The 20,775-nt window shown below is 44.0% G+C and overlaps 2 protein-coding genes across 3 annotated transcripts; both read left to right on the top strand.

Moving 5' to 3' along the window:
• Positions 1-292: 292 nt before the first annotated feature.
• Positions 293-11,144, top strand: cdh16 (cadherin 16, KSP-cadherin). The gene is made up of 17 exons (XM_085907974.1): positions 293-337; positions 404-499; positions 1,570-1,704; positions 1,883-2,012; positions 2,165-2,323; positions 2,481-2,677; positions 4,890-5,015; positions 5,211-5,361; positions 5,441-5,653; positions 5,996-6,072; positions 7,063-7,254; positions 8,153-8,397; positions 8,462-8,592; positions 8,661-8,900; positions 10,312-10,428; positions 10,512-10,628; positions 10,706-11,144. Exons 1-17 carry the CDS (start codon positions 293-295, stop codon positions 10,804-10,806), a joined length of 2,472 nt encoding a protein of 823 aa, XP_085764100.1. The 3' UTR covers positions 10,807-11,144.
• A 5,161-nt stretch (positions 11,145-16,305) lies between these two features.
• nae1 (nedd8 activating enzyme E1 subunit 1) lies at positions 16,306-20,373 on the top strand. Of its 2 annotated transcripts, none has more exons than XM_085908364.1 (20): positions 16,306-16,425; positions 16,789-16,892; positions 16,973-17,033; positions 17,126-17,156; positions 17,218-17,289; positions 17,379-17,458; positions 17,597-17,706; positions 17,842-17,951; positions 18,030-18,092; positions 18,164-18,227; positions 18,317-18,408; positions 18,491-18,550; positions 18,621-18,754; positions 18,811-18,886; positions 18,988-19,027; positions 19,096-19,182; positions 19,523-19,615; positions 19,684-19,798; positions 19,880-19,929; positions 20,008-20,373. In XM_085908364.1, the coding sequence occupies exons 1-20, from the start codon at positions 16,376-16,378 to the stop codon at positions 20,115-20,117; spliced, it is 1,602 nt and encodes a 533-aa protein (XP_085764490.1). In that variant the 5' UTR covers positions 16,306-16,375; the 3' UTR covers positions 20,118-20,373. The 2 variants fall into 2 exon arrangements, with proteins under 2 accessions (XP_085764490.1, XP_085764488.1); XM_085908362.1 differs by lacking the exon at positions 16,306-16,425 and adding an exon at positions 16,446-16,683.
• The last annotated feature ends 402 nt before the right edge of the window (positions 20,374-20,775 follow it).

Raw genomic sequence — 20,775 nt, forward strand, 5'->3', positions numbered from 1 at the left:
ACTCCGCTCACACCTCTCAAAGCGAAGACTCGTCTTTCGGAGAAGGTAAGGACTTAATGATATTCCTTTAAAAAAAAAAAAATCCACTCGACTACACCTTCAAATGCGTTTGGGATTCATTTGGACCACCTTAACTAGCTTTTCATGTTTTTTTTTTTTTTGTTTTGTTTTTTGTTCAAATGTGGCTCTTACTGTGCTGGCTGTTAATTTTTGACAGTCTGTGAGTCAGTAAGACAAAAGATTCCCATCTGAAGCCACGTGGGTCCAAACACTTCAACATTTCTACGTCGTCATGGTTGACCGCACAACTGGACCCACATTCATATTTGCAATCACGGTGAGAGCCTTACCGACAAAACATTTTTTTTCCACGTGGGAAAAAAAAAAAAATCTTGTTTCGCAGGTGCTGCTTAACATATTTGCATCCTGCTTGGGTGCAAATGTTAAAATAGGTGTCCCAGAAAACTATGATGGCATTTTCCCATGGTATTTATCCAAGGTAAGACCTTTTTTTTTTTTTTTTCTTTTTTTTTTCACAACCTCAGAGAGAAAAATGAGTAAAACTGTAAAAACAGCAATTTGCATCACCAGGCGGAAAACGTAAAAAGACTAAACAATATATATAATATATATATAAATATATATATATGCATATTTTGTGTGTGGAGCTTTGGTTTGTTTGCTTTGAGTCACGCGTCAACACAATGTCACTCTTTTTGGAAAGAAATTGGAGTTATTAACTTCTCAAATAGAACCGAGGAGGATAAAGAACCCACTTTGTGTTCTATAAATGAAACGGGCCTGATAAATGTGTTGTGTTGAATATATATTCAATAGATAGATAGATACTAATATATTATTAGTGTAGATAGAACTGCACAGACGTTTATTTTTAGCAAGGAAAAATATCCGTGGGATATTGGGTGAAGAAAAAAAAAAAAATAGAAATACGTACAAGGTTGATTTATCCACAAACATATCTAATTGAATCTCATTACAATATTTTGAGGCTGGTGAATACACCACATGAGCAAAAAACCTGCGTCCTTGCTCACAGAATGAACCCATCCAACCAAGAGAGGATTTTTATTCTACCCTAAGCGTTTGTAAGATGACATGGCTTATAATAAATCGATTGGTGTCCAGGGTAGGCACAAAAGCATCTGCCTCTTTTCTTCTCACTCTGCACTCAAGGTTTGGCCGTCATCAGCTGGCTTTGAAGGCTTTTTCATTCCGTCGGCCGTTGAGCTTTGATTTGTTTGCTTTGTGTCACGCGGCAACACACTGTCACTCTTTTTTGGAAAGAAATTGCTGTTATTAACTTCTCAAATAGAAACCGAGGAGGATGATGAAGCCACTTTGTGTTCTATCAATGGAAGGGGCCTGATAAATGTATCCTGAAAGTGCTCAGTCAGCGCAACAGACAAACGTGATTGCAACCTCATTTTTCTACACGTGCCAATGAGCTCGCAAAGATTTTGTATTCCCCTTGGGTTCATGTGATGGGAGAAACAAATCTCTCCATCTGGAGAGTTTCTTTTTTGGGGAGTAACATTGTGTGCTCCTCAGCTTCACAGCCTTCCAAGCAATTACAGTGACTTGGTGGTCACGGGAGATGACGATGGGATATTTGGAGTGGACTCTCAGTTTCTTTATGCTTTGAAACCACTGGACCGAGAAAAGCAGCCATCCTACTCTCTGCAGGTATCTCAGAAGTCCATCCATCATCTACTTTTTGAAAAATCTTTTGATATGACGTCAAACATGAAAATGACATGACTTTTTTTTTTTTTAATTACGGTATAAACAATTCCTCACTCAACCACACTCATGTTGAACATGCAGTATGAGAGTCACCTTTTCTGTTTCTGGGTCTGACAAGGTGTCCTTCAAAGTGTCTGGGCAGCGCCAGAGCTTCACGGTGGAAGTGTGCGTCATCGACAAGAACGACAATGTGCCCGCCTTCATACAGGAGAGCATGAGGGGCAGCGTGCAACTGGGCCTTCTCAAAGGTAAGACGAGGCTGGTAAATAAATGGCATTTTTCTCCATTTCCGTATTTTTCTCTTGAGTTTCTCATATTTATTTCTGTTTCTTGATTGATTTCTTGACTACTTTCTAGTTCTTTGTTTCCAAATGAGTGATGACATTGTCGTGCCTCTCAGGCATCCCTTTCATGCAGGTGGAGGCGCTGGATCGTGACGATCGCAACACCGCCCACGCCGAGCTGCGTTTCCGCCTCATGGAGCAAACCCCCAGAATCCCCTCCCCTCAGATGTTCTTCATTGACTCCATCACGGGAGAGGTTTCCCTCACCGAGGACGGTCAGTCCTTCCAAGTCACCGCTGGCTGGCAAATGTCACTGTATATGATGCTATACTTGTATATCCTAACCATAAACCTTCTCCATTTTCAACCTAAACAGCCACGGTGCGATTACGAATTCCATGTCAAACATAATCAGGCTTGCATCATCACCAGGCGCTTCGACGTTGGACCCCGAGATGTGCGGCAGATATAAACTCTCAGTGATGGTCAAGGACATGGCTGGAAAATCCAACGCTTTCTTCACCACCGGCATCGTCACCGTGGAAGTGACCGGGAATACCTGGGCATCGCCGGATCCCGTACGTTTGCAGGAGAACCTCCCGGGCCCCTATCCCATCGCCATCTCCCAGGTAAAACGGGTCAACGGCTTGTAATGCTAGCAGAGACGGGAGCTATTTTTAGCTTCCTAATTTGATCAGCGTGGACACAAAGGAGTGTGTGTGTGCAGCTGCATCCGTGATATCATATTCCCATGGAATCGAGCGTCGATAACCCCGAAGTGGCCTCAGGTTGCCGGTTGCTCTTTTTAGAGTCTTCCTGAATGACCGAGTGCTGAATTATTGATGGCGTTCAGATGCCATTGATCCTTTCAGACTCTTCAACACTTGCCAATGAGGGGCTGTTGACATATTCCAAATGCATTTCTTCAAATGATCAATGAATTCATCTTTGTGACACTTGCTGTACATTTGAACATGTACGAGTGTGAGCAAGATTGCTGCTGATTTTAAAATGTACAGATCGAACGCGGTGTGCTGTTCCAAGAGTCACGAACACGACAACAGTCCCTCCATCCCTCCCTCCCCCTCCTCCTCCTGTTTTCTGTCTCCACCCCCACTCTCGCCCTCCGCCTCGCATCACTCCTGTTTCGTCCACCCACTGAAAGTGTGTGGATCACAAGTGGGGGCACTCGTAGGCACAAATAATGGCACGACGGCTCTTTTATGTTTCCAAGTCATTAGTGTTAATAGTAGCGTAATGTTTCCTCTTTTTTTTTTTAATTTACCTGTGAAAAAAGCACATTTTTCAACCAAAATAAAAACACGATGCTGATAATATATATATACATATATACACATATATACAGAAATTGCAAAACGCCTACTTGGGGAAACCTGGGTTCGCCCACAGTAAAGAATTCCTCGATAGTGGAAAGTGGGTGGCAGGACTCAGCACTCTTATGACACATGGTGCTAAAAGCGTTGATGGATTTTCATTCTTTCTATGTCTATAAATACACGGTGCCCGTCAAGCTTTTTCAGCCAAAAGGCTTTCACACTGGTGACGATGACACTTTTGACACAATTCCAAAGATTATTAATTGTTAGATGCAATCCAGACTGTTGCTATCTATTTTTGGGTGGTGACATCTTATTTCATTCAGTCTAATTTCCTGGCGAAAAGTGCGATTGTGGAAAGCAATCAACCAAAGCACTTGGACTCACTAATGCAATCTAGCGAGACTTTGGAGTGGATGGTTGAGTCGGGGCTCTTTACTGCATTAAATCACTTTGGACGCAAATCTTTTTGGGAGCGAAATTCATGTGCGCCTCTTGACATTTGTCATAGCCACTTCAACTTGGATCATATCCCAAATGAGACTCATATCCACGTGCAGCTGAAACGATCTGCGCTCGAGTAGCATTAGGAAACAAAATGTTCCGTATCTGATCTTTAAAAGGCATTTTGAAAGTTGCTCTCGTCAAACTTTCCTATGATACAAGCTGTGAAAAGGTTGGAAAACTTGACTGTGTTTCATCTTTTCTTTCATCAATTTGTTGTGCCTTTTATAAAAATAATCTTTGCATCTTCTGAAAGGTAGGCACAAAACAAATAATAATTTAGATTTTTTTGCGAGAGCATCAGGAGTTGCTTCTGTGAGTATAAAAAAAAATGCACTGAGGCTTTTAGTGATAAGAATTTCTTAAATTCCTGAAAGTCAATGATGCACACATGGCATTCATTGAGCTGTTTATGACCTAAAATTTTATTTATTAATTTATTTAGTATTTATTTTATTTATTTATTTTTATATATTTTTTCATTATTATTTAAATTTTTATTTATTTCAATTGATTATTTTTATCTTCCAATTTTGCTGGCCTTTCAGTCTTATTCAGAAGGGGGAAACAGATTTTTTTTTTTATGTTTTATGGCTATTTCTCCAAATTTCTATGAAATTGTAGCATTTGGGCAGAGGTGGCGATGAGACGAGGCGACGCACACGTTTGCGCTCGCCTCCGCTCCTTGTTGGGTGCTGTCGGAGATTGTTCCAGCCGGGCTGCACGGCCCGGCCCGGCCCTCCGTCAAGAAGAACGGAAAATCCCCTGCAGGCCGCAGAGTTAGTTTTGGCTGGGCTCTCTGTTTCACATCATCAGCTGGCTCCTTATCATGTAAACAACGGCTAGCTTAGCGTTACGCATACAGGGCCTCTCCAATTGCTCCTAGAGTTGACAATAAATATTCTCTTTTTATAAATCCCCTTTTCAAAGTTGTCCAACACCATTCCCCCAGATTGATGACATGTTCCGTTGAGTGCCCCGCATGTTCCTGTTTGTCAAGGTGAAATGGAGTGGAAGCCAAGCAGAGTACAGTCTGGAGGGGGAGTTTCCAGAAATGCTCTTCACCATCAGTCGAGAGGGAATCATTTATCTCAACGCACCTCTGGACAGAGAAACGCAAGACCAGGTCTGGAGAGTCAAACATAAGAATGAATGTTGTGCTTATAATTCATGTCGAAACGTGGAAACACCGCGAGCCTCTGTTTACGTTGTGTTTGGGGAAACGCCAAACCTTCAATCTAGGGCAGCTGGACAGCGGCGTCACATGAAATCCATTCATGAAGAAGTGTTGAAAAGAATTGTTGTCTTTGCTTTGAGTCAGTTCCTCGTCAGCATTGTGGTGGAGCGCCCGGATGGACGGGAAATTGCCAAGCCGGTGGAGTTGAGAGTGATGGTGGGTGACGCCAACGACAACAGGCCCACCTTTCCGCAGGCGCAGTACCACACCGTGGTTAAGGAACTGGCTGCTCGAGGTGGGCGACGCCCACTGCTCCTTTTTGCGGAGATCGTAAGCTGTTCCGAAAAAAACCAACAACCCCGCTTTTTCCCCAGGAACGGAGATCTTGACGGTTCAGGCCGCTGATAACGACGACCCCAAGACGGATAACGTGCGGATCTTCTACCGCTTGGTCGGCCAAATCCCGGAGAGCCCCCGCGCGCTGTTCAGAGTGGACCGGGACTCGGGCGTCATCTCGGTCCAAGCGGACAGCATGGAGGGAACGGCGCCGCAGTACACGCTCACCATCACTGCTGAGGATGCAAAAGGTGATGGAGTAGAATTTTGGCATCCCTCCTAGAGATATATATTCTTTATCCTCAATGAAGAACCATCGCTATAACTCGGGCTCACTTAGATTTGGCAGCTCCATGTTTGTTTGTGTTCGGAAAAGACAAATGGAATATCAGCTTCCGTCGCCGTGCGTCAAAAAGTCAGCAGGAGTTAAAAGGTTTGACTCCAAACAGGAAGCGTAAGCATCTGCTGCGTGACTCACGCATGAGGATGTGATGGAGGCAAGATGAGGGACTCGCTGTTCCTTCCTTGTCTTTTATTGCCATTCTGGCTTGACCCTGAGTCACCAATAAAAGGTGTAATCATGTCCCTGGCAGGTCTGAACAGTTCATGTACCGTGGTGGTGACAGTGCAAGACGAAAACAACAACCCACCAGTCTTCTCTCAACATGAGGTAAGTAAGATACTAAAATTTTGGAAGAACCGTAAAGAAAAGCAGGTCACCCATGTCATTTTCCCGGCAGCCGACTAAATAAAGCGTGCCCTCTAATCCGAGGCTTACGCAGACGTGTTATCGGAGTTTTTGTCTGTTCTTTGTATTCCAAGTAGACGGCGCTGTTAATCACATTGGCTTCCTTTGGAGGGAAACTTTCCACTGGTGTATTTTTAGAGCAGCCCGCCATCGTCCCGGCAGCTGACCGTCATATTGAAAATAACATCAGAAATGATTTTCGAATGATCAAATCTCGTTTTCTGGGTGGATTTCCCGTCGATCGGACCCGCAGCTCTCGTCCAATCTCGGCAGAGGGACAAATGTTATTGATGATGGAAGGCCCGAAGGTTGTTTGACAGAGCCCGCACGCTCCCGTCCACGTGACATGTTCAAAAAAAAAAAAAAGTCATGACGGTTGAGTGATGCGTGGGAGAGCCATCACGCCATGTTAAGTCATTCTGGTTTTCTTTGTCAGTTTGTCTTGACTCGACAAAAGACTTGAAGGCTTGAGGCGAATGCTTTGACATAGTCGCTCACGTGATGGCCGCACAAACCGTGAGGTGGAAAATGCTCTTGAGCGGGTCACGCCTGAGCAGCGCAGCATTTTCCATCGCCTTGTGAAGGCAACGCCAGCCGACAAAACTGATGTGGGAGGGAGGGAGGTGAGTGGTGACAGAGTTCAGCGACCCCTGCAGCTGGGACGGCCAGATCAGAGGCGAGTGGCCCGTTCAAACGCCGCGTTAATAAAGGTCAGCCGACACCGAGAGGGCAACGGGGTGGGACAAAAGTAGGTGACGCTGCTTTGGAATTGACAACCAAGGAAGGGAGGGAGCAAGGAAGGGAGGGAGCAAGGAAGGAAGGAAGGAAATGGGTCTAGGTTCTGAGCTCAAATAAAATTGTTTGCTTAAATGTTTGCACTTCTTCATAGTTTTTGTGTTTTCTATGGGGCAGTACGGACCCTTCCACATCTCGGAAGACGCTCCGGTTGGCACCACGGTGACGGCCGTGCTGGCAGGCGATGCCGACGTTCGAGGAGGCGACAGCTGGCAAGTCAATTATCGTTTCGAGTCCGGAAACGAAGAGGAGGTCTTCTCTTTACTGACAGACAGGCAGACCAATGAGGTTTCACTCGTCCTGTCAAAGGTAAACAATCTTCAAGCGCGTTGACGTGGAAAATGGATTCCAGTCAGTAGTGATTAGGATTCATCATTTATCATTCTTATGAAGTCACAACAGCAATCATCTGAAAAGTGATGCAAATTTGTCGATACAAACTTAATGAGCTAGTTAGCTTGTTAGCTATCCAGTCAGTTCTTTTTGGGTTTACTGCAGTCAATGTCTTTAACTTTTATTTTAGATTTCGTTTGAATATTTTGGGGGTGATGTCAAATAGCTGTGATTCGTTTAGTTTCAGAGATTACGTGCTCGGGCATATCTAATTGTTTCTAAACCCTTTTTAACAATGACATGCACAGGGACATTTTAAAACTGTTTGTTATGGTGACTAAAAATGCTCACGTCGATTCCCAGTGACAAATCACGCGCTGTCGAAATCAACTTCCATTTTTTTTCTGCGTCACCAAGCGAGGTCATTGCCGGAAGCCAGACACATTTGATTACTCCAAATCACACTCTGCTCACATCCAGACAGAATAATTAGATTGCATGTGCAGAGACGAAGAGGCTGGCTGGAGGGGGGGGCCGGATTGGGACAATGTCAATCCAAAATCATTCCGACGTCGATTCGGCCAGGACTTGCTTAGGTCACATCTTCTAATGTGCTGATGTACAACCATGCGTCACTTGCAGCCAAAGCTCTGCGTACGCTCACCCTAGCAACCGTTGATGGTGTCTCGTTTCCGAGCGTGCGCGTCCACGCTCGTGAGCGGGCCGGCTGGGTCTCGTCATCCCCTTTGACGTCCTTCCACGTTTTTTTTTTTGCCTCTGGCAAAGCTTCCCGTGATCATATTTGCTGTTAAATAAACGACGGGGGCTCGTGAGGGACAGCTGAACTACATTTTGCGCTTTCCTTCTGTTTAAGCAGGTCGTTGACTTTGAGCGCGAGAGTGAGTACATCCTCGTTCTAAGCGCCCAGAACCCGGTCGCCCTGGTCCGGGGCCGCTACGGTCCTTCGTCAACGGCCACCGTGTCCATCTACGTGGACGACATAAACGAAGGTCCGGTTCTATCGCAAAGCCATTACGAGGTGACGGTCCGAGAGGGCGAAGAACCAGGGCGGGTCATCGCCACCATCCGAGGCTACGACCCCGATTCTCACCCCATCAGGTACGTTTCATCCTCAACCAAATGGTTGTCATTGAAGTTCCACATTGAAGTTTTTTTTTGGCAGATATTCTCTTCAAGGGGACACCAAGAGGTATTTCTCAATTGGCAAATACTCGGGCGAGCTGAAGACGGTGCAAGCGTTGGACCGAGAGGAAAACAGCACGTACACCATGGAGATCATCGCGGTGGACGGACGTGAGTCGGATGGATGAATTGTCATAACTTGAAATATAATCATCTAAAATGTAACGATATCATTGTAGGTAACTCCTCCTTATCCGCCTCGACCTTGGTCACGGTGCAAATTCTGGACGTGAACGACAACAGTCCTGTGTTGGTGGGTGACTACTCGTGGAAGTACTTGTGTACCCCTCGCTGGGAAGACCAAGCCTTGGTGCTGGCCTCGCGGGACAGCGACGGGCCGCAGCACGGAGGAAGACTCAACTTCTCGCTGAGGAGCGACGCCACGGTGCGGCGCAACTGGAAGCTCACGCCCATCAACGGTGAGCTGGAAGTCCACCTCGAGCCGTCAATCGCAATGAAATGGAAAAACACAAGGGAGGGTGGAAAGTCAAATTTAGAAATGCGCCGCATACGATGCCGAGATAATCCTATGGCCTGAAGGGACAATGGGACCTTCCGGCTCTGACAGTCCAAACATATTGAGATTTTCTTTTGTCCAAAACGGTGCTCACGCTTTTATTGAGATCATGCTTTTTATGCGCTCGACATTTTCTAAACTGTTTACAGAACCGGGAACAGAACAAGAGGTTCGTTTATCCCCTCCTCTATCATGGTTGAGCTCACACGAGCAATATAAATTGAACGACGTGATATCTTTGGTGTCATCCGTGGGTTTTTTTTTTCAGCTCGTGAAGGCTAAAAGCGGCATTTCACCAAAAGTATGGCACTTTGCCATGAATGGCCGCTGCCCGCTTTTGTTCATGTTCCCATCCATATAAATGAGGTCCCACTTATGTCTGATTTTCCCTCACGCTAAGTGCTCATGACTCAGCCCGCTCTTGCATTCGAATGCCGCTCAACCTTTTGTCATTGGAAAAAGTCTACGAAACAAAAAAGTGCACCATGTCAAGCCACGTATGAAATAGCACACGGAGGAGAAAAACAAAATGGCTTTGTTGTTTTGACCCGCGAGTGCGTTGAACATGAACAAGTGTGACAAGCTCAGATAAGGCTTCAAACGAGTCGATAAAGGCTTCTCTTTACGGGGCTCCTCTCACGTCATACAGCCAGCGCTGTATTTTAAACTGATGCGCACCGATAAGATAGGGAGCTCAAAAGTGTGTGGCTCGCCTTTTCCACTACCTCGCTGGTCAAGGCCAAAAAAGTTTGCAAATGAGACGGGCGGCGAGGTTTTGGGCCGAATGTTTTTTTTTTTTTTTTCCCTCCGTGTGTTTATTTTGCTTCCTCAATTTTATTTCATTTTGCTTTTATGCAAGGACTTTATCTGAGCACAAACAGGAAGCTCTGTATTATTTGTATATTTGAAGATTGTGAATAAAATTGTCAATAAATAAATAAATAAATAAATAAATAAATAGAATAAAACAAGTAATCATAATAAATGAATAAATAAATAATGAGAATAAATAATGAGAATAAATAATGACAATAAATAATGACAATAAATAATGAGAATAAAATAATAAATAAATAATCCACCAATAAATAAATAAATACTGCTGTACTGAGGCCATTTCCATTGATGTATTATTATTGTTATCCATCTTTATTTAAAGCCAGGTATAGGGATGCAGAGATGGGCCGGGGTGTCACACGCACAGACTCGTACAATCTTTTTTCATGCTTGAAGGCGTTTGAAGGGCTCGATGTCGGGTATCTCAAGTTGGTCCACATCGCACAATCGTGACCTTTTTCTCTGTCTCTTCTCAGATACTCACACCAACCTCTCCCTGAACACACCATATCTGGCTCCCGAGGTTTACACTGTGCCCTTCACCATCTCTGACAGCAGCTCTCCTCCAAGAAGCACCTTTATCAACTTACCCGGTAAATATTTTTGGCCAGTAGAAAGGCGGCATATTTGATTTCCACGACTGATGGGAACGCTCCATCTCTCCTTGTTCTTTTAGTGACAGTGTGTCCTTGCAACATCAGGGGCAACTGCAAAATGCCAGCCAAGCCGCTGCAGGGCATGCCAACCATCCAGTCTGCAGTGGGCACTTTGCTCGGCACATTTGCAGTCATAGGTCAGTAGTTTAGCTAACATCTCAAGTAGACACACTCTTGGTGTTTTTTAAGCTCTGTTATTGTTTCTTTGAAATAGGGACCATCCTCGTTGTTGTGTTTGTGCGACTGTCCTACCAGAACCCCAAGCAGCCCGGTAACGCAAGCCAAGAACGAGTTCCTCTGAAAATGTCCATCTAAGCATCATCGTCACCATCCCATCCATTGATGGAACCAATTTTGCTTTCCCCAAAATGATGCTCTAATTTCAGCGCCGATGCTCTGTAGAGTATTTGTGAGGTCAAACTTGTTTGGGTTTTTAGCTTTACCTGTGTTTGAGCCATGTTCCATATTTAACGTTATTTTAGGCGTAGTCGTTTACACTGCCGCCTTCTTTACACTGCAAATGTGTAGTTTGTAACCATAGTCATTGTTTCTTTTTGCTTTATTCCTTGTCTTGCATTGATAACAAATGATTGTAAAATCATCATCGGATTCAAATAAGATTAAATGATCTTTTCTTCCGGCCTCCCACTTTATCTCGGTCGTGTAAAATGTTTGTTGTGTCATCTGTAATTTTGATGACGGCTGCGGTATGATGTGATGGGGTGCAGTCAGAGCGATGAAAGGGACTTAGCACGGAGCCTTGTGGGACACCTCTAAGCAGAGATGCTACTGAAAGGACCAAATCGGGTCCCAGGTGATTCCAGGTGGTTCAATGCAACATGGAATAAAGCTTAACAGTTAAAGGATAGGCCAGGTTAGGTGGAAGACCAACAAGTCTCTCGAGGCACTTCATATTTGCACGTGTTAATCCCCGCACTGTGGTGGATGATGGGACCGATATAAACAAATACTCCAGCGGCACCTTCTGAGTGCTGAAGCTCTGAAGGGCACATTTGCCGAATGAGTGGCTGGCTGTTGATGGTTGAAGCTGGAGTGACACTTGCTGCTGGGTGGGGGGGGGATGATCAAGCTGATCCGCCAAGGAGTCACTGCTCCTGCTGTTCCTCCTCCTGCTGCTGCTTCTACTGCTGCTGCTTGACAGGTTGGCCTTTGTGGTAATTTTGTTCCATATTCAGCTTGTCATTAGCGCCATTTGAAAGCTTTCATTTCCCTCCCACTTCTATGTTGAGGTAGCTGTCTGGATTGTACATTTTCAATGTCTCATGACTCACGCCGTATTCTGACATAGCAGCCTTTTATACGAGACTATTTATATCCAGAGAGGGAAAAGAACCTCGAGTGAGATGCGAGGGCAGAGGGGAATCGGACAGGAACCGTCAGGAGATGGTTTCGGAGATGGTGCCATTAACATCTTATTGTGTTTCCAGCCATGTAAAAAAAAAAAATTGCAGCTGCTGTCCAAGGTAGCTCAAGAAAACATGCCCAGATTCTTTGTCCTTGATCACAAATTGCTTTTCCGACTATAATGTAGAAAAAATAGAACGGGAAGTTGATTTATAAGGCGGTAATTTGAAAACAACCCCCCAAAAAATAGCATTTCTGTTCAACTTGTTTGAATCCAGCAGAAAGTATGTGGTGAAGAGTGTATGCCATTAAAATCTCAAAATAAACCAAAGTAACACGGGAAAAGGAAAAAGCACCAAAAAAAAAATGATCGAGGCAATGATTGGCCTGAATGCGCGAGAGCATGGTTTTGTTGAAAACGGCTTGAGAAAATAAACGAACGTCTGACACAGTACGTGCGTCACTAGCGCTATTTCAGGTCCTTCAATCACTCTTACACTTCAGACTACAAGACGGGGAGCTGGAAAGCAACAATTTCAAAATGAGACCCAGCGGGAAGAAAAAATGGAACGAGGGTGGGCGCTCCAATCAGTGGCAAATTAAAAGTGCATTCAGATGACCTGTTTGATGTTTCATTACATTTCTTGGAACAAAAGTCATTCCAGCACGGCGGCCCTGCAAAGTCCATTTTACAGGAAATAATCAAATTGATTTGTTTTTATTTTAGTTGTCCCAATTCATACGAAAGTGAAATAATTAGTCGACAAAAATATTCTAATTTCATACAGCTGCAGTTTTTTGCTCAGTCAATAATTGTGAACGATTAACACGAAAATGATATATAGTATATTCAAAGTACTGGTATTGCTATTATTTCTGATGATCAAGAAATAATCAAGCAAGACTCCTTCAGCCAACCGTCATCCATCATTGACACATTTGCACACCGCAGCGTTCGGACTTAACAGAAAAAGATTACGAATAGCATTGATGACTCATTTTCCCACTGTCCCACAAAAATGATTCACACATCAAAAAGTAACAGCTACAATGCCACATTACTGCTCCAACGTGGCTCTGGCTTAAGATGAGAATATACCCCCCCCCCCCCCCCCGACTCGGACACACACACACACACACACACACACACACACACACACACGAGTCCACCACGGCTCTCTCAGTGAACACAAGATGAGACAAGTGGCCTCTGGCATCAGTCATGAACTCCCCTTGAGTGGGATGAGACCGGCTGTCCTTGAGTGGGCAAACTTCTTTTGAGGTCACGGAGGCCAGAGAACGATACTATCGAAAATATAAAGTGAAGGTTGTGAATGGGGATATTTGATTAAAAAAAATGGACCATTAGGTGGTCAATTGACCATTTTTTGAACCCATCAAAATGTTTTCCCCGTCGCCAAGTTCCATAATAAAAAGTAAACACGACAAAGGACAGCGACGAGGGCACAATGACCTGATGACCAAATAAATCCCCACTTGTTAGTTTCTCTATTTTGTCGGTCTTTTGTAACAGTGGAAAATTTAGGGTCTCTTCTAATCACGCCAATCATAGTTGAAACAAAGTGCACGCTTATCTGCCGTCAAAACACAGCTCCATAAACACTAATTGGATGGAAAGAATCCGAGGGGCAGAATCAGCAGGGCAGCTGTTACGCCGTTTGTTTTTCAAAGCCGTGCAGACTGAGCAGCACCCGAGCCGGCTCTGATGAGCGTTTTTACGGGACGCTGCTTGTCCAACACGGGGCCAAGGCTTGGTCGCACCTAATGAACGGTGACTGGAAAGCCTTGCAAGTGGTGCTGTCAACACCGGGACATAAATAAAGCTAAAGATAGGGCCCACTCGGCTTGGGCCGAGCCTTCTGGTCAGACGGAAGCTTTTTATAGAATCACTCTGATTTATAAAAGGCTGACCGAGACTATTTTTACCCGATGGGCTTGGGGGGGGGATAGCGATCTTGGAAACTTGTGATGCGTTTGCGAGCATGACTGACCCCCCCTGACTCAAACGTGTTGGTGTGGTGGTGGCTTGCAGATAGTGTGGATGAGGCACAACCCTGTGATGTCCTGGAGAAGGTCCAAGAGGCCGATCACATGGGTCTCTCCTTAACGGTGGTGTTTATTGGGACTTTGTCTGGGAATGCCTCACTAATAAAGCCTTGCATAAACATCCAAACACAAGAGCTCCGCTTTCGGGGCCCCGGGTCTTCTGAAATGTGTTTAAACCTGCTTGACCCGTGTCTAAATATCGGCGCAGTTTTTAGTGACTGCGTGGGCGTTTGTGGTGTATATCATTTTATTTCATTCATATTTCATCAATCCTTTTGAAGAAATTCATTTCAATAAAATGAGTAATTAATTCACTGATTGCATTATTATTATTATGAACATCTTTATTTTAAAATCAACCCACTGGCTGTATGAAATCTGTAAGCCAAATGTCAGACAGTGATTTTCAACAGAACTGTATCAAATGAATCTGCCCGTGATACAATTCAGGATGCGTTGCTATAGCGACCCCGGAACAAACATCCGAGCCCGGTCTTACTCACTACTCAGACAGATTTAACGATCATTCGTTGAGGTCTGCCGATTTATAAAGCCCACTACAAACATCACGTGGTTCCGGTCCACAGTAGGCTCAGAGTGCAAAGGTCACACCTAACCCTCTGCCAGCCTCCAATTCAATCATCATCAACACTCAAATAAAACCCAGGCCACATTTTTACAGAGAAACGGTGAGATCAAAACGTTTATTGCGGATGAGCCGACAGCTGAGTACAGAATTACAAATCATGACCTGGTGCCGTTTTCTCTAAACAGACCACCGAGGGAGGGTGAAACTCATCTCAGTGACCTCTGTGATTTATTGTCTTATAGTGAGCAAACCAAGGCCCTTAGCTGTCAACTCTAATGGCATTTTCTGTTTATACACAGTCTGCTGTTAATGTGGTAAGTTTTTATCACTCTACTTTAAACTTGACCCTCAACCTGGCGGAGAACCAAATGTCAGCATCCACGAGGTACACGGAAACGGGAAAGGTCGCACGGAAACCGAGGTGGACTAAATGAAGCAAAACAGAAACACTTGGCACCAGAAAGATTCAAACGGCTCGGATATTTTGATGAGATGCTTTTATTTCCTGACAAGGTGATGCAGATGGATCACGGGCTCGGAGAGAAGTGGGGGAGATATGAGTGGGCAGAGTTTGCGCTTTGTTGCTCCGCTGTTTGTATCCACGGCAACTGCGCGCGCACTGACTGCTCGGACTTGTTGCCAGATAGCCGGCCGCTGTCCTTGCCAGTAATGACAAAGCAACCTTTCTTGACACCATGATTTGCTTACACAAACTCTCATATTTGTCTTACTCTTGAAAATGCCACCCCGCCGAAAAAAAAAAAAAAAAGATTCTAAAATCTTTCACAATATCTTATCGATACAACCGGACCAGTAACTTCTTCGTCTTTTGCCTTTTATTAGAACCCCGGATATTTCGTATACATGTTGACAGGCCCCGTTTGTGATCTGACTAAACAATTTGTCATCATTTCTCCCGACATAGTTTTGCCCTTAACGATCTGGTCAGAGGTCATAGAGAGCAAATATTAGCCCCGACAAGCACAAAGACTGAGCTAAATATATGCGTGACTGCTTCTATTTCTGAGCCCTGACTGTAATGCCTTAGAGCACGATCGATTTTGGCCGGGGATGATGTGCTTGGTCGGGTATTCTCAGTCTCAATAAAGCTCATTTGGTCAGGTTATTTGAGAATGTGTGTTAAATTTATCTCACACATGCCCACTCTCATTCCTTATTTATTAGTGCGCTAACAGATTTATTTCCATTGCCATCAGCATTTTGATGCCGTGGAAACTTATGCAAACAATAATGCTGATTTTTTTTAATCAATATTCAAAGGGAGGCAGAAAACGACAAGGTCAAATGTTATTGAAAGTTTGAAGGGGGAAATTATTTTCCAGTTCAGTTTTCTTTTGTTGTTGGTTAATACGGTATACAAATTGCATGAAGCCCAAAGGGCAAACAATCATTTTATAAATACCCATAAGACTTTATTCATGTTTGCAAACGTCAATTAGACTCATTAGGAGATGCTGCCATCTACTGGACAACTTAAGTCTGCAGCAACAAATACAGCACAACATTCAGTAAATGGTGAAAATGACAGCAAGTATACATTCAACCTTAAAGGAAAAAGAAAAAAAAAGCATTTGCAAATCATTGTATTCAATATTTACGTTTCACACAACATCCCGATTTTAATGGAATTGGATGCTAATCATCAATGTACAATAAATACATTGTTTCCCCAAACACTGGCTAAAATTGGCGAAATAAAACACATGTTTTTTTTTTTAAGTTTTAAATGAGTTTTAATAATCCGTTGGTACTTGACAAACTCGCGCTGACAAGTCGCACTGCATGTGTCGAATCTGACATTGCGAAAGCGGTTTCGCTTTTACCTAAACACAGACGGATGCCATGGCAGCAATTAAAGCAGCCAAAGAACAGAAGTACGACAGGCAACTCAGGTAATTTCTCTTGAAATGACCTAATAGATGCCGTTACAGTATTATGCACTTGTCTCGATATGCAATAAAGCAATAGCGAAGACTGCACACAGCGCGGAAATAAAGGCGCTAGCATTAGCAGGTGTGCTATATGCAACCTGGGCTAAATAAACAGCGCCATTGGTTGCGTTTAATGTGTCCATTGTTTGGATTTGCTTTCCCACTTTTTCCTAATGGACTACATGCGCATACTTCTTTCCCCTGCCATCGAGTTATTAGGTCAAGATCGTTCGTCTGAATGTCTTATTGTCCATTGCAGTCTCCATTTGTCCTTCCTCGTAGTAGCATCAAGAGAAATTAAAAACGCTGTGTGCTTGTTTCCAGATTATGGGGCGACCATGGTCAAGAAGCTCTTGAGAATGCCCATGTCTGCCTGATCAATGCTACAGCAACTGGGACCGAGATACTGAAAAATCTTGTCCTTCCTGGTAAAAATGTTTCTGCATGAATCCAATAAGATATCATGGAGTTTTTGAAATGAATGAAGTCACCCAAATGTCCTCATCAGGCATTGGAGCGTTCACAATAGTTGATGGTCACACGGTTTCTGGGGAAGATGTAGGAAACAAGTAAGACATATTTTGACTTTGTGGGGGTTGGATCATACGTATTATGGCCATTTGCTGTTGTCTGTTTGTTCTAATTTCATCTTTCTTTGCAGCTTTTTCCTCAGCCCAGACAGCATTGGAAAGGTACATTCACGTGTGCTTACAAATACGAAAGTGAGTCCTGAGTTTAGTTTCTATGTTGCAGAACAGAGCACAGGCTGCCACGGAACTGCTCCAAGAACTGAACACTGACGTATCGGGCAACTTTGTGGAAGAGGTTCATGTTTGTTTGAACTGATTGATATGTTCATGATTGTTGAAATTCCTTCTTAATTCAGTAACAGTTGTGTCGTTCTTCTTTTCTAGAGTCCTGACATGCTGCTGGACTGTAATCCAGAGTTTTTCCATCGATTTAGCATTGTTATCGGTGTGCAGTTGCCTGAATGGTATGAAATATCAAAAGTATTTTAGCATCACTGTCACATGAGTTCATTAGAAAATGCAAAAGATCCCTTTGAAGACAAAAAAAACTTGTCTTTGTAACAATGTCCAATCACATGTCCCTTTTCCTCTCCTGAAACTAGCACCAGTCTGAGGCTGGGCTCCGTTCTATGGAGTGCCTCGGTACCGTTCCTGCTTTGTAAAACGTACGGGCTCATTGGCTACATGAGGCTGGTTGTGCAAGAGCATCCAGGTGAACGCACGGACTCTGATGACTTCATCATGGCATATGATGAGGAGCATCGACTTCATCATCACATGAGCGTTGTACTTCCTCGCACTGATGTGGCCCGTGTTTTCGATTTTTACGTCGAACGTATCTCCACAGTGATCGAGTCCCACCCCGACAATGCTTTGGAGGACCTGAGATTAGACCGGCCCTTTGCTGAATTCAAGAAGCACATTCATTCCTATGACCTCCAAAGCATGGACAAAAAGGTGGCGTGGTGTTGCGTGATGTTTTTCTTTTCTTTTTTTTCTGCTTTGCTGATGTTGTTGTTGATATTTGCTGCACAGGATCACAGTCACACACCTTGGATTGTCATCGTGGCCAAATGTCTTGAAAAATGGTTCAGCGAGGTGCAGTAGTATTTTGCAACGCCGCGATTCTTTGTAACGACGGTCACACTTATTGTCACGCACTTTTTTAGCAAGACTCGCAGCTCCCCAGAAATTACAAGGAGAAAGAAGCCTTCAGACAGATTATCCGGGAAGGTATTTGCATGAAGTCTTTCGCTCAGCCGCCGACATCTCCCACTTGTGCGTGTTGGGAAAACTTGTTGTCTTTCTTTGTTTGACATCAGGGATCCTGAAGAATGAGAAAGGTGTTTTGGAGGATGAAGAAAACTTTGATGAAGCAATTAAGAACGTTAACACGGCTTTAAATCCAACCAAGGTGTCAGTTGGGATGGCCTATGAAAACAAATCCCACTTTTTAAAAAGAAATTCAATTAATATTTGTCGTTTTGTTTTTTCAGATCCCGAGCGCTATTCAAGACCTCTTTGACGATGAACTATGTCACGACATAACATCACAGGTTTTATGTTCTTCTCTTGCTCTTGATGAAATGGTCGAAATATCCTCAATCTACCGCTATTTGTTGGCAGACTTCGGCCTTTTGGGTCATGCTTCGAGCCGTGAAAGAATTTGTACGCAACGAAGGCTGCGGCAGCCTCCCTCTGCGCGGGACCATCCCGGATATGATCGCTGACTCACAGAAGTTTATCAACCTTCAGAATGTGTAAGAAAAACCACCATTGATGCTTTGTATTTTTTGGGGTTTATGTTTTCTCACAGTTACAGGGAAAAGGCCCTGGAGGACGCCGCGTCTGTTAGCAGATACGTGGAAAGTCTGCTCCAGTCTGCGGGAAAGGTACGCTGGAGAATATCGGATGGCGTCCAGTTTCAAAATGTCCTCAATAGTTCATGTCGATGAGAATATTTGCCTTATCATATTTTGGTCTCCCCCAACAGGCACCTGAAAGTATCCCGGAAAAGGACATCAGGCTCTTTTGTAAGTTTTTGTCGGTTTGAATTTTGTGATTATTGTTGCCTTTTGCAAATGTTGACTTTTCTATCCAGGCAAGAACGCTTCCTTCCTACGCCTGGTGCGCTGCCGATCTCTAGCGGCAGAGTACAACGTGGATTCGGTCAACAGAGATGAAATCAGTAAGTTGGAGATGCCTTTTTTTTGTCTTACGGCCATTCCCAAATGATCCACCCTTCCTCGCTTGATCCTATTTTTTTTTTAAATTTACTTCAAATAATGTATGCCATCCATGCGTTGAGAATTTTAAAAAATCCTTCTTACGGCCGCTAGAGGGCAGAAGTTGCAATTAACTTTTGTAATTGTTTGTGTGACCAAATTGCACCAAATGAACTCGTGACTGTCAAGATGAGATGTTTTTTTTTTTTTTTTGTTGCAATCTTTAATTTGATAGCGTGTCACCTTAAGTAACTAAAGTCCTTTATTGTTCACTTTCAATATCAATCATCTTTCTTCCCGCAGCTTCATGCATGGACAATCCCGACAGCGAGATGGTCTTCTACCTCATGCTTCGAGCCGTCGATCGCTTCTACCAGCAGCACTCCCGCTACCCCGGTACTCCCCCGTTTAGTCTCCGTGGCAAACAAAAGTTGGCATCCGATTTAAACGATGTGGTTTTTTAGGAGTGTACAACTACCAAGTGGAAGAGGACATCAGCAAGCTGAAGCTGTGCGTCACCGGCCTGCTGCAGGAGTACAACCTCAACGTCAACATCAAGGATGATTACGTGCACGAGTTGTGAGTCTTAGTTCCAATTTGAGGAGTGGCGTTAATTGGCATGTTTTCCAAATCTTTTTTTTTTTTTTTTTTTGATTCTAGCTGTCGATACGGTGCAGCAGAGCCCCACACGGTTTCTGCATTTATGGGAGGTAATCTCAAAAGCTGAAGTGCCGTCCGTGCGTGGCAGTCGTGGCATGTTCCTCATGAACTTTGCTACATTTGTTCAGGTTCAGCTGCTCAAGAAGCCATCAAGATCATCAGCCGGCAGTTTGTGCCGTTCAACAACACCTTCGTCTACAACGCAATGTCACAAACGTCTGCCACTCTCCAGCTGTGAGCCAGGTACTCCTTCGGAACTCCTTTGCAAAAACTAAAGTGGACATCTCCGGATTTTGTTGTTCTTGCTGCTTTTTTGTTTGGTTCAAATATGTGCACTTAAACCTTGATTTGGACAAACAAGTATTGAAAGTTCTTGGAGGGGAAGGAACCGCATGTCAACTCTTTGATTAGTTCTTGTATTGGTGCCACACGACTGTTAACGGTCTCAATCGCTGCTTTCTGATGAGGACTAAAAAGAAAAATGGAGCTGTCAACCTTTCCCTGTTGAGTCCAGTGTTTTCCTCGTCCTTATTGGAACAAGATGAGTGTGTTCGTCCCGGTTTTCAACAGTAGATGGCACACTTGCATTCCTCCCGATCAGAGCGCTGTTCAAACTCCATGGCCGGTCACTTGATTAGGTACACCCAAGCAATGATTCCAAATGTGATTAGGTCATCGACCATGCATTTTTTTTTTTATGTCCGAACGGAAATCATGTTGACATAGCTGTTGTCATTCCCAATTCTGGATGATGTAAGATTTGGAAACATTGCGCTGTGTCATCTACTTTGGGGGAAAAAAAAAAAAAAAGATGTCGTCATGGGTCGAGCTCCATTGACAAAGAGCAACAAACGAACTGTACAAAAACATATGAATTGTGCACTACAACGTTATTT

This window comes from Syngnathus leptorhynchus, chromosome 3 (assembly GCF_054491065.1).
Source record: "Syngnathus leptorhynchus isolate UIUO chromosome 3, UIUO_Slep, whole genome shotgun sequence".
Classification (NCBI taxonomy): Eukaryota; Metazoa; Chordata; class Actinopteri; order Syngnathiformes; family Syngnathidae; genus Syngnathus; species Syngnathus leptorhynchus.